The sequence below is a fragment of the Halichoeres trimaculatus genome, unplaced genomic scaffold (assembly GCF_033239565.1).
Source record: "Halichoeres trimaculatus isolate MK-OKI-2021-1 unplaced genomic scaffold, fHalTri1.1 fHalTri1_scaffold_16, whole genome shotgun sequence".
NCBI classification, from domain to species: Eukaryota; Metazoa; Chordata; class Actinopteri; order Labriformes; family Labridae; genus Halichoeres; species Halichoeres trimaculatus.
In genome coordinates this window covers 25,416,895-25,430,903 of record NW_027437194.1, presented here as the reverse complement: position 1 = coordinate 25,430,903, position 14,009 = coordinate 25,416,895, and the positions used below count along the sequence as shown (strand labels likewise).

General features: G+C 40.1%; 1 protein-coding gene across 1 annotated transcript; it reads left to right on the top strand.

Annotated features, from left to right (window-relative positions):
* Positions 1-222: 222 nt before the first annotated feature.
* Positions 223-12,749, top strand: LOC141805575 (BCL2/adenovirus E1B 19 kDa protein-interacting protein 3). Its single transcript, XM_074690690.1, has 6 exons — positions 223-459; positions 6,640-6,790; positions 7,012-7,093; positions 8,691-8,764; positions 9,568-9,714; positions 12,025-12,749. Exons 1-6 carry the CDS (start codon positions 417-419, stop codon positions 12,071-12,073), a joined length of 546 nt encoding a protein of 181 aa, XP_074546791.1. The 5' UTR covers positions 223-416; the 3' UTR covers positions 12,074-12,749.
* The last annotated feature ends 1,260 nt before the right edge of the window (positions 12,750-14,009 follow it).

The window sequence follows — 14,009 nt, the reverse complement described above, 5'->3', positions numbered from 1 at the left end:
ATAAGAGTCTTACATAACAATATGATGGATGGGTTTTAAATATAGCACATATCCGTTTTTTTTTTATTCCAGCTGAGCTGTGTGTTGTATATTAGGGTGCTGCTATTGAACACCTCACTTTATCTGTGACTGTTTTACCTCTGAGCTCTCGCCTCGGTTTGTTTACCTCTTGGCTCCTGACACGTGGGGACGGGAGGAGGGAGGGGGACGGAGAGAGGAGAGGAGAGGAGAGAAGGGAGGGGGTGAGGAGGCGGATTAGCGCTGCGTCGGTGCCCGGTGTCCTTTTTAGACCACAACAAACAGCAGAGTGATTGAGAGAGAAGCACAGAGGGAAGAAACCCATTTGAACCTGCTTGTCCTCCGCGGCCAGTGTCAGCATCTCTCTCCTCCCTCCATCCGGCACCCGGCGTTCAGGCATGTCTCTGTCCGGCTCACAGACACCAGAGGACGGACTCTACGGTGAGTGAGGGGACGCTGGGCTTGGAGCAGGCCTTGTTTAGCTGTTATCTCATCATGTTTGTGTGTTTACCTCTGTGGCTATAGCAGAAATTAGCACACGTGTTAACAGCTAACAGTCCATTTATGATAACCAATCTGAGCTGTGTCTCCACATTTGTGTGTAACCTCTCAGTACAAGTGTACACAAAGTAAACAATGCAAGCTGCTATCAGCTCAGCACACCTCCAGGTATGATGTGCAGATATCCAGCAGAGCAGACATGATGCTGTCTGGGAGCAGGTGTGTCAGGAAGCAGCACAGGGACTGAAGAAGGCACAGCCAGTTTTTCAGAGCTGGTATTGTTGTTGTCACTGACACTGTCATTGTGTAAACGGATTCCCTGACTCACCTGTTTGTATCTCTGTAAGCCAATTAAGCTGCAGAGATTTCCTGACGCTTATAGCTCCACTGTGCTGTGTGAACATTGTTTGGCACGTAGGATGCTGGGAAAGAACATGTGGAGCATGGAGTTATGGCAGGACATGAAGGGATGAAAAGTATGATGAAAAGCCAGATCTAGACTATTTTTTATTTATTTTTTTATTTAAAAAGTTGATTTTAAATCCACCATGAGGGGTTTTGAATTTGTTATAAAACAGTTTAAAAAGTAGTAAAAAGTTTTTTTTTTTTTTTTTTTTTTTAAAGAGCTTCAGCTACAAGAGTGACATTTCCTGAACTATAATTTTTACTATTGTGAGGCGTGTTCAGACCAGATGACTGACATCGGGCTGAAGAAACAGCATTTGTCTACTTTTCTCACAAAAAATTCTCCCAACACAGAACAAAATCAGTCAAGATGACTTGTACCGCTTTGTCCACAGGGGGCGCCAAAGCTGATACAAACAGAAAGTTACTCATAGGATCTGAATACACGCCATGAATCTATTTTCTTTAACTAAATGTTACATAAATATCCAATGGAAGCTGTAACTAATGGAATAATCTTACTCAATTTAAAATATGAGGAGAGAGCTGTCATTTTTAAGCAGTCTCAAGGGCACACTCGCTAAAAACACGCACGTGTGTTGCTTTCTAAGAATCCCAGCTGCTCTCTATTCTTGGGCTGCTTTCTGGTAACACATTAATCAGGTAATTCCACTTGTTATGTAAGTGCAGTGAAGATTTTTATGCATATATCGATCTTTTTTTAAAATCATTTTTAAGGTTGTAGTGTCTAAAACTCAATACTCGGTAACTTATGTTTTAATCTTGGAAGCCTGACCAGAGGCAGGGGCTGCAAATGAGCCATGGGTAGACACCTGGAATATGCTTTGTGTATTTTGTGAAGAAATATTTAATGCATTTGTCAAATAAAAAAGTAATTAGGAATGAGCAAAGATGATTAAAAATGCAAATTATTCTCAGCGCTCAACATCAAGAGCTAAGCCATTATTTGGGGTTGGATGCACCGCGTCGAAACAGTGGGTGGTGTTAACTTTTCTGCAGGGTGCCATTTAATCATTGAAAAAGAGGAGATACAAAGAGATTATGTGATTAAGAGAGCAAAGGGCAAATGAAGACACCAGAAAACAGGATAAAATTAGTTTTATCTTGTATTTGAGTAACTTTACAGTCTCCTGATTCAAAGTTTACATCTGTTGCTTCTTTCCTCTGTACGTAAGGTGGGAAGTCACATGCTTTGTGCACACTGAAAGTTTGGCGTGTTTCCATTCTGCCTTTGTAACACAAGTACACCAGTTCAGGCAGAGGTGGAACATTTTGCACAAATGTGTCTTTTATTGAAGGTTTTACTCTGGAAGTGAAGATGCAAAGATACAACAAATGTCTGGAAGTCATCGTAAAGCTGGATTATCTTTTTTCATTCAACTGAGATGACCGTGCAGGTTGAAGCAAGATTGCAAAATGACTTTTCTGAAACTATTGTGTCGTGCTTTAAACCGAGCTTCACCAAAAAGAGTAAAGACACCGCCACCCCCTCTTCATTTCCTAAACAGAGGCAGACACTTGTTTGAAATTAAAGATGATTCTGTTGAGCTGCGCTTCATTGAGCCTTTTCAGCATCCAGAGCTTGTCCACATTACATAAAGCTGATTTGGCAGTAGCACAGATGAATGTGTACAGGACTGCACCATGGACGCTGATTTAGTGCTGCAGAATGGCGACAGATAGATAAATCAGGCAACAAGGCAGCTGTTATGTCATAACTCCCCTCTGTAGAGAAATAAGTAGGGCAATGGCACAGTTTCCCCGCTCTGCTCCCCCCTCCTCTCCCCTCTCCCCCCTCCAGCTCTGTGCCCACTCATGTCTCCTCTCCACCGCGGCTGCTTGTGTGATTACAGTGTCATGAAGTGAAGATTAGAGCGATCATACTTTGGGAGGCAGATGAGGTGTTGATATTTTGTAAAGTGTTGTGTGTGTCAAAGAGGAGCAAAGACATGATGACAAGAGAGAAACAAGAGGAGGAAGGGAGAGAGGAGGGTGAATGGCTAATCTCTAACAGAAATAAGATCTTATGTAAGCAGGCACGCTGTCAGGCCCGGTTATCCCTGCCCTACTCTTTGGCTCTGGCTGTGTGTGTATGCGTGTGTGCATGTGTAAATCTCTTCCTGATCATGTACCCAGTGAACCTGCGTGTCCATTCATTCATGTCCTGTGTGTTTTTCAGCCATTGATTTAGAGACACACTGTCATTCATTATCAGAGTGTGTGTAGTGTGTATGTGTATATGTGCGTATGTGAGTGTGTGTTTCTAAGCATACGCTCATAGTCCAGCCGGATGTCCATTCTGCACTTATCGCCTCCTAGAATATCAGATGTCAAGTGAGGACATCTGTGAAGTCACCATAAGTCAACAACAACAACTCACGCTGGGTCGCTCATACTTTACCACACGACAAATCTGGGACATCATTAACACAGTAAAGAAAAAGACTGCTAATTATTATGAATGGAATATGAAGTTAGTATAATGGGAAGCTACACTAAAGAGCTACAAACCATGAGAAGAAGTTAGTATGACATAAAAGCCTATTTTTGGATAAAGCTTATGAAAAACTGAGAAGCAAAAAGGTTTGGAGGCTTTTTTATTATTATTTAAGATTAAATATATGAGTAGAAAAAGAAAAATTCTGCACACTGGCCAACTTCCAGAAAGAAAAAAATTGATATGTTTCGGTCACAGACTTGTATCAAGCAAATGCTTGTGCTAGCAAAAGAGGCCATCTGAAATCTGATTGGCTGTGTGGCTCCAACCAATCACCTCTCTGCACGTTAAAGGTTTAAAAGTTCAGATACAAAAAAATTAAATGGAAAATTTTCAAAAATGTTTTGTGACTGAGTTTTTGTCTTTCTTCTGATATATTTGGACATTTTTGTCTTTTTCCAACACACCTGTCGGAGGAGTAGATGTGCAAAGATATGCGCTGTTTCCAAAATTTAAGATTAAAATTATTTCTTTTAAGTGTGTTGAATAAATGTTTATGAATTAAAAAAGAAGCATTTTTACCTAATTTGGTTTGGTTTTGCAGTCAATTTTCTAAAGTGACAGAATTTTATCTTTCAGCTGAGTGTTATTTTATTCACGCTTTACATCAGGATATTTTTATAATTCAGTTCACGCAGTGAAGCCAACAACAAACCACAAACAATCCATGTGAAATACAACAAAAAGTAACACTTTATTTTGACACTCCGTCTGTTGACACTCAACAAGCTATTGGTAGATATTCAATGTAAATTCTTTTAGCAGAAAAGTAACATACAGTCATCCAACTATTAGCAGACTGAACGGTGCATTTCAAGGTTTTATAAAATTTATCCAGACTCTCTTTTTTTTTTAAACAGGCTATCAACTTACATTCAACTATCTGTAGATTGTGAACTTCTTCTTTTAAGTTGACACTCTACTAGTCTGTATCATTTATTTAAATCAAAAAGCATATTTAATAGTCACACAATATTATGGTAACATTTCAGTAAACTTGTACAATTGTTTTCTGAAAAGATCCCATGCGGGGAACCAGAGGCAGCTTGACTGTCTTATCTGTGGTAACAATTTCAACTGACAGATGGATGAGTCTTGTTAAATAATAACTGATAAACTGTTTATATGAAACTACATATCGGTTAAAAATTTACCTTATAATCTACTTATAGTTAGTTAAATGTATTTTACTTGTCTGTTACCTAGTCTTCAACTGACACATGTTTGATATGCAACTACTTATCTGCTGATAGCTTGTTGAGTGTCAACAGACGGACTATCAAAATTAAGTGTTACCTACTAAATGAACAATGACAACAAAATACCAAGGAGAGGCAGCAGGGCAGTAGTCCCTGCCTAAGATGCCTCTGCCTCTGCCTCGGCTAAACTTTCTAAGGCTGAGACCAGGTGAGCCTCACCGACAATCTGTGGGTTTACCTGAGACAGGGAGCACAGAGAAACACACATCAGTAACAGTGTTAAAATGTCCGGTGCTTGTGTTAAAGTTTGCAGTCCTAAAATTGTAACTTTTAGACAGAAGCTGATGGAAAATGCAAACATTAAACCATCATGTTGGACAGGACGTTATGCCATAACCATTGAACTAACTTTACCAAACACTAGTTGTGCCATGTTTCACCTGACTGTCATTTTATCTTGATGCTCAAGACAGAAGCTGAATGTGCCCACCTGTCATTTCACTCAGCCCTTAGTTTTAGGAATTCATGAATAACTCTAATCATTACAACACCTGGCAGATCTGAAAATATTGATCTTTGTTTCCTCTAAATCATGATCATGAAGCATGCAGATGGTTGCTCTGAGCATAACAAATATCAGATGTTGTGAGTTCTTCTGCTTTTCTCTACTTTTGTCTTATAATAATATTTGCTTTGTCTACCTTTAGCAGCAGTTACAGCAGCACATATCTCTGGCATTATGTCAATATATTTCCTGAAAGCTTAAACACTAATGTTACCCCATGCCTTCTACAGCCCAATTCATAGATCTGCCCACTTTATTTTACAACTCGACTGAATTTGTGAGAAAGGGTTGAAGTCCGGACTTGAGGGGGCCAGTCTATCATTTTTAATGTTCCTTTTTTACAGGGAAAATGACCTAAATCTCCTTATGATGGCTCCATTCTATGGTATACAAAGCATCATGAGGACTTTGAAGATATTTCATTCGTTTTATGAGTAATTTAATGGCCAATTCAACAAAAGCAACTGAAACCTCTTCAACGTGCCAAGTGTTTTATTAATTCTGGCCACCACTCTCTGTCCATACAGTGTTTTTCTAATATAAAATTAGCTACACACCCCAAGCTGTTTTTTTTTTTTTTTTTTTTTTGGAATATATATATTATTTATTTATTTTTACTAGCATGCAAAACCTGTTAAATTTTGCTGGAAAACAGTTGTTTTAACAAAGGCTTTGACCAGAAATCCTTTGCTTTTGCTGCTGGTCTCAGTTGCAGGGGTTCCCAAACATTTCAACCCGTTACCCCTAAAAGAGTTGTGTAAGAGGTCTTCTGCATGGGAGTACGATGGGAAGCCAATCCAAAAATGACAAAAATGGAATTAAAAAAAGGCCTGAAATGCTTAATTTAGCTGATGTGTATAAAACGGATCTACCTTTGCTCCCATATTTCTGTTTCCTGAATGAATCTGCCTCCACTGGTCTTGATGTTATCCTGGTTTAGTCACCTCAGGAGTCATTAATAAAGAAATATTAGAAGACAGATCAAATATTTTGTGTTAACATGGGTTGATAACAAATTTAACCTTTAAATTTGTTTATATTTTTTCAATAATGGATGAAATAAAGTATTTTAAACAGTCTTGGGTTGAAGACGACTTCACGAACCCCCACTTTAAAGAGAAATTGTATTTTTTGCAGTTCTACATTAGAGTCATTTGTCATCACAGCTGTGAAACTTTAAAACAGCATTTCAACCACACTTGATCAGCTCCTGTTATCAGATCTGTTGCATGGACTCTACTGAATACAACAATATAATCATTGCTCTCTTTGTTTGAGTGGATCTTGTAGATTCTTGTATTTTTTTTCTCACCACACCTCCTCTCAGCTCATTAAAGTCCAGGTACAGTTTGTGTACGGAGCCCTGCTGCTTTCTGCCTCCTCACTGACTCACTGAGCATCATCACAAGCTGCATGTTTTGTTTGATCATCAGGCTCCTGGGTCGAACTGGAGGAGCTGATCGCAGCCGTGAGCCGCAGGGAGAGTCTAACAGGGCCGCAGGACAGCATCTCCTCCGCCCTGCAGGGGGAGCTGGAGAGGATCCTTCTGGAGGCACAGCTCGAGTGTGAGAGGAGTAGAGACAGGTAGGGGGGCTGCTCTTCTGTTGTGGTTTGTTTGGTTTGTTAGGAGGTTTGGGCTTAAGCAGCACAGCAGGGTGTAAAAATAACACAGTAATGTTTCCTCCTGTGGACTGAATAAATTTACGTGTCTTTGAAAATAAATGTTGACTGTTAGTTTTTATAAATGCAGACTGTGTGATTCTGGATCGCAGATCTACTTTGTGAATGTCTTTTGTCCTCTGTAGTCCTCCACAGGCTGTGACTCCACAGTCCACTGGATCCCCCAGAGCAACAAGTGAGCAAGACAGCGACTATGTCCCCATACAGGTATGAATGTTCACAACACTGATATGAGTTATTAAAAGATAAACATACTCTTATTTTGATTAAAGTCAGAAACAACAGTTTCTTCCCTGTCATTTTAACTACCTATACATATTTTACTGTTTCAAAGAACATTAAAGACTTTTATTTGTCATGGTCATAATCCACGATTTAAAATGAGGTTATCAGCGCCACATTTTTTTTTACTTATAAATGTTATTTCTCAGTATCTGTGGACAGGTAGGATTTTACCAAGAGGCATGAATCCGTTCCCAGCACATAGACCAAAAGTCCCTTTGATGACACTGCGTTGATTTCTTAGATTTATTTTGATGTAATGGTGGACACTGGAGCTGAACTGAAAACAGAAAAACAGGAGAGTGATAGAGCACAGGCTAAAACACGGGCTAAGCTGTGTGTGATATTGTTCATTCCAACTAAAAGGCAACATCCAGTTTAAAAAATGAAGACTGTGTGTGCTGAAAGCCGCAGTTCATCAAGTGTCCACTTGAGGCTGGCTGCAGAAAGTCTGGAAACCACATACACACCAAGCCAAAAAACAGACTTTTACAGAATAAAAAAAAACATAATTACAGCCTGGTCAAAACATGTCTTGGGTCTGAATAGCTCATTCCTTGATCGGCACACAATACAGGGGGTGACTTTTTTTTCTAACTCAGCAATTTAGAAGATATTAAGAGCATGAGTTTACACAATCAGAGGCACAGTTCATGTAACCGACAAGTCTGGCGCCCTGTAGCTGTTAGTAAGGAGGCTTAAAGCCCACCTTTTAAGTCAGAGTTTCCAATATGGCCCCCACTAGGAGCAGATGGGTGATGTCATAGTGACTATGTCCATTTATTACACAGTGGTCTGCTCAAACTTGAGAGTTGATCAATAAAATGAAGAGTGAGGTTACGTTGCTTGGTAAATGACTGGCAGGACAGAATCAGAATTCACTAACATTACACGTTACGGACATGTCTCAGAGCACCGGGCTGCCAGTAACACTAAACTTAGTCTACTCACCTTCTGGACGCTAACCTAAGCTACAAACTAGGTTTTAAAAAGTTTGCTTGTTGTCATGTTTCAAATGATAGTACTATGTAACAACAAATAAATACTTAACTTTGTCACTTTGCCTCCTGGGAAAAGTTGTCTTAAACATGGAAAAGTAGAGTTCAAAAGAAGTTCAGCTCTCCGTTAAACTGCGTCAAAACAAATGTACGCCTTTGCGCAGAGGCTGATGGTGCTCATGGGAAACGCAGTCTTTATCCCAGAAGAAAACTAGTGATTATATCTGAAGATGTCACTGCCTGTGGTGTTAAAGACTCAAACAAGCTGCAACTTCTAGGTTATGAAGCCTATGTGGAAGTGTTACAAACTGCAGTACATCAAGTGTCCACTAGAGGCTGACTACAGAAACATCATAAACCACCTATGCATACATTAAAACCTTCCAAAAGATTAACAAGACATATTTCAAATTTGTTATATACGAGCTATTTGTGTTCAAGACATTCAACCAAACATTGGTTTCCTTTTACCTCTTTGACTAAAACACACTGTTCATCATGTGATTTTTTTGTGGATGTTGCAGGAGGAGGTCGAGCGACGAGGGGACACTGACTGGGTCTGGGATTGGTCCAGTAGACCTGAAAATATGCCCCCAAAGTAAGATCTCGTTCAGAGTCACTCATCGTTCATTTGATGTGTACAAACACGTATACGTTTCCAAAGCTGAATAAGAAGACTGATGCAACTCTCTGGAGGCTGAAGCTGAGTAGCTTAACTTAGCTTAGCTTAGCATGAAGACTAAAACCAAGGTAGAGCTGGTAGCCTAGATCTGAACTGAGGACTCTGAGGCTGTCTTTTTACACTTTGTGGTTTGTTGAACCTTTAAATCAGTTGGATAAAGAGGAAATTTTGGGTTATGATGTGCTGTACCAGTTTCTCAGCACTTGTTTTTTTTATTGTGAGGTTGCCGACAAGAGGTGCAATAGCAGCAGACTTTTTTATGTAAAGAAAAAGTTAGCACATAACTCCTCCATAAACAAATGTATCCATGTTTGACTGAAGGAACATTTGGTGTTATTGTTTGAGGCGCTCGCTGAAAGGTAAAGTCTATTTGAAAGTTAGTTTTATGTCTCCTCAGTCTGACTCTGACAGCGTGTTAAAAATGCTCTTAAACTCAGTTTGTGGATCTTCCCTTTGAGTGTTGAGAAACACATGAATCACCCTCACTTTTTATTTACTCTTCCACTCTTGACATTTCATCTTCTTCAATATAATAACTCAGTTTGACAGGTAGCAGCGCTTAATGGCCTCAGCCTGCCTCCACTACCCCTCTCACATTCTAACTTTTCTCTCCTGTGATCTCATTTTCTCTGTTTATTTTTTATTTCATTCCTTCTTCATCTTTATCTGCATCTCTTATCTCCTGCTCCTCACCCTCTCTCTTTTCTGTCTTTTTACAGAGAGTTTGTGTTTCAACACCCGAAGCAGCCGAGCTCCCTCAGCGTTAGGAAGACAGAGGTGATGAAGAGAGGCCTCTTCTCCTCTGATGTTCTCCTCTTACTCGGTCCTTCACTGCTGGCTTCACACCTGCTCACACTTGGAGTTGGGTGAGTATCACTGCTTACAGCCAGATCTATGTCCAATCTGTCTCTGCTCCATCACAGCACCAGATCTGAAAGTGGCTCTGCTCCACTACGTACCAGCAGCGTATCTGATCCAGCAGGTCAGAGCTGGAGCATCCACAAATCTTTTTGTACTGAGCAGATCAAGCAGGACAGGAAGTAAGGCATTAAAACAACAAAATAGCATTTGAGTGTATTTCAAAATAAAATACACCTGAGAATATTTTACTACAACAACAAACCTACTCAAGGACAAAGCCAGGCCAGGAGTCAACAGGTTTGTTAGAGCCCAATAAGACAAAACTGATAAGGAGAGGCTCATCATTAAAGCTGCAACTAATGATTATTTTGATGTAAACTAATCTATTGTTTTTTTTCTTGATTAATCAGTTCATCACAACTATTTATAGATATAGTTTGAACTCTGTTTTACATGACACATGAACATTTACATGAACATGATAAGTTTCTTCTAACTTTTATTGCATATGCTCCGAGTTAGGTTCTCGCCTCTGATTGGTCAGCTGTGTCATGTGAGCAGGAAGTGCAGTTATTGTAATACTAGAGTAGTGTGATCTTAAATGAGCTCTATCAGATAAACTTCCTCACTTTTAAAAAGTTACTGGAGTAACTGTCAACAACGTAAAGAGAAACAGATGCCAGTGAACTTTTATTTCTCAAAATCACATTATCAAGCGCGCCCCTGTAAGGACTCAGTGCCATTAAGGCTGCAGAGATGTTTTCTCATCAATATTCCTCATGAATAAATCTAGAGATCTTTTTCCATAAAATAATCCAATAACACGGCACCTCATGCAGGGAACTGAAGGTACAGATTAGCGTTTACCACCTGGTGTTTGATTTCACTGTATGACAACAACAATATGGCGTGTCAACTACTAAAATTCTGACCACATAATAAATTATGTAAATTAATCGTTGCAGAACTTCGAATTAACGGAATGGGAGAAGGAAAGATTGCTTACAGTTTGGGTCTGTTCAGTGTAGACGGTGTGAGTCGACGCAGAGCCACATCACAAAAGAGCGGAGACGGATCAGACAGGGTCAGGGTTGAGTCTGGTGTGTTAGGATCTTCCTTCCTTTCAGAGCATTTCAGAGTGATGACACATTAACTGCACTTTTTGAAACATCTGGAACTTTGTTTATAGAGGAGGCAATAAATTTACTGACAAAAATGACAAAAAATAATGGCAAATTTATTACCATAGCGAGCTAGCTAAATTGTGTTCACTCAACAAGTTTGAAAGCTTTTCCACAATGACCAAGTAATGGCTTTACCAGCCTGTCATTTCTCCAAATTTTTCATTTAATTTGATTTTTTTTTCTATTTATGGTGCTTTTTAATTGGTAAAGAAATTCTTTAAGGTAAGAACAGTACAATCACAATAAGGAGTTTTACCCTCATATTAGGCAAATCAGATGTCAAAATTGGTTTTCTGTTCAGACCTTTTTGATTCAACCACAGGATTTCAGTTAGTAACCTGTTGCAAGAAGACACTAACTGGATTTTTCAGGAGACCTTTTTTTCTTAAGGTTACTTTCAGTGACTAATTTAGAAGAACAGAGCAACTAATGGGAATTTTTTAAGTGTGAGTTTCAGGGTTTTAGCTCTGGTAAGCTGCTGGGATGTGATTTCTTTTCGACCAGAAGTTCCTGGAACCAAATTGGTTCCTGTGGCCTGTTGTCTGCATTTCTACAGAGGCCTGAACTCCAGTAAAGATAATGCAAATTAGGCTTATGACATAGAATAAGAAAAAAAAAACAAGTTGCACTACACCACCACACCAGTTGAGGGCAGTAAGACAATGTGGAAGGATAAGATGGAACGGCATTGTTACATGCAATACCTCTGTTAGCCTGTTAGCATTGAGGAGATTCAGCCTGATCATGAAGTGTTGCTGCAGATGGTTTTGTTGAATCAACAATTGACAGGAGATGCGCGTGTGTGATCCAAAACAGCTTTTTGAAGCAGATTAAACAGTCGATCTCTGCTGATAAAAGCATGATGATGAGTGTTGCCAGCCTTACATTTCACTGAGCTTGACTTTTCACAGCTTTCACATTACACACCCCATTTCAATCTCTTTTTCCCAGCAATCACCTGTGGGGCGTGAGCCAGGCGCTGCAGGTTATCAGACATGAGGGCAGAGAGTGATGAGAGTCTGAACTGTTGATTGTGGATGCTTTTAGCTTGAAAGAAACTAAAGCAGGCCACAGCTGTTGGGCTATGATTGAGTATAAGTCATTCATCATTTCCTTCTTTGTCTCTTTCAGGATCTACATAGGAAAACGATTGGCTGCTTCAACAACTAGCACGCTGTGACGTTGGCTGTAGCCCACCTCCCCTGTTCACCCGCAATCTGACCAATAAGGTCACAGTCTGCCCTCTCCACTGCAATTATCTGCCTCCTTCCTTCTTCTTCACTGGGGCAACCTTAGGACCCTGCCTGCCTGTCTGTCCCTCTGTCTCCATGTTCATCTGTCTTTCTGTCCGTCTGTGCATGTCGTAGGGCTCCAGGAGCGGATGGATGCCGACCAATGAGTCAGACTGAGGTCACTTTTACTCTCTCGGGGGGTAACACTGATCTCAACCAGCTAGAGCCAAATCAGAGGAGAGAAGGCCCAGATACAAGAGAAAGGAGCGCGAGAGAGTTTCACCCAGCTAGTACAATAAATCCCTTTGATGGGAGGAGATAAAAACGCTTCGTTGGGAACAGTGTGTTCGGCAAAATGAAAAACATTATGTGTGGTAGCCTTTTTGCCCCAACCTTTGAAAAAGTTAAATGTCTGTCATTTGTCAAAAGTAATGACCCTCTGTACGACTGAGCTGCTAAAAGTGGTGCTCGGGGTTTGTTCTGCTCTGATGGTGTATCTAATGTAGAGTTTTAGTTGGCTGAGTGAATGTAGGACCAGCTCTGGTTGTGCTTTTTGTCCCATAAACCGATTAAATATTTGACCTCTGACAAAGACAATCACAGTCCCATTAAACTTCACTCCTCGAAAACTTTAATGTGCCTCTCGGGTCTTTTATTTTCTCTTCCAGCTTTTCTTCCAGCGTTGGAGCCACACATGTTCGTCTCATTTGATAAAATCTGGAAACATTTCCAGAGAGCCAAGCACAAAGATTTGCTGAAGCAGGCCTGGACGTGTTACTTTTACTGTTTGTGTACGTTTTATTTTTAGCCTTTGGGGAAAGGTGGTCTGGATGTAACTCGTAGGTGTTTGTATAAAACTAAAAGGAAAGACGACCCACTGTGTTTCTAACTGCCTGCCAATGAACCAAAGCATCTGTTAGACATTTATTCCCTCGTCTATCTGAGATAAATCACTGAAAATAACTCTCGATAAGCTCTTTGATGTGTTTCACAACCAGAGATGACTTTTACAGAAGTCTTATGACATCACACCAGCTTGTCTCTTCCCATCTGCCTTTGTCGTTCCTTACCTCACACAAGCCTTTCTTTTGTATTTTTTTCCAACAAGCTGCTCTGACCAGTCAAGGATTTGACATTTTATTGCTTTCCCATAAACCAGAAAGCCGTTTCCTCTTTACATCTCATGAAAAAAGCCGGCCTGGGTTGAGAACCTTGAGACTGAGGAGCACAGTGACAGCTTTGCAGAGCTGCCTTGAACATAAATGTGCCCATTTGTTGTCCGGCCGGGGCCAAACCCAACAAGTTTATCAGCCATTAGCGGAGTGTTTGATGGGAGGTGTCCTGCTGAGCTCGTTAAGCTACTCCTAGACACGCCGTGCTGACGATGCAACAACAAGAGCATGAAAGCACCTGGTTCCCATTCACACACACACACTCACACATAAACACAGAGGCAGAGCATGCCCAGTAACTGGTGCATGTTTGGCATCACTTGAACACAACAAGAAACACAAGGCGAGAGTTTGTCTGAACACAAGGCAAAGAAATGTCCATTCATCACCCTGAGCTGCAGAGTTTAGTGTTTTTCTGGTCAATCAAAATGTGCTACATGTGATTATTTCTTAAGGTCATAGTTTCAGAAACTATTTTGAATCGCATAAAGAATTGAAAATAAGTGCAAATAATCAGCATGTAGGGTCAGTATGATTTATTTAAAGCAGAAGTTGCACAATCATAAAATACAAACATAAATCCTCTTCTATAGATCATCTTGCCAGTTCACCTTTGACCCTGTGTGTCACATAAAAATATGTTCTGGAGTTTTCTAAAAAAATAAAAATAAAGAAAAAGGAGACTTTTGTTTAAGATATCATCGATTTTAGA

What these genes read in the sequence shown, in the direction of transcription:
- LOC141805575 (XM_074690690.1), top strand. Translation starts at nt 417, where the DNA reads ATGTCTCTGTCCGGCTCACAGACACCAGAGGACGGACTCTACG. An exon ending in TGTGAGAGGAGTAGAGACAG is followed by an intron (nt 6,791 to 7,011) that starts GTAGGGGGGCTG and finishes TGTCCTCTGTAG; the next exon opens with TCCTCCACAGGCTGTGACTC. An exon ending in GCGACTATGTCCCCATACAG is followed by an intron (nt 7,094 to 8,690) that starts GTATGAATGTTC and finishes TGGATGTTGCAG; the next exon opens with GAGGAGGTCGAGCGACGAGG.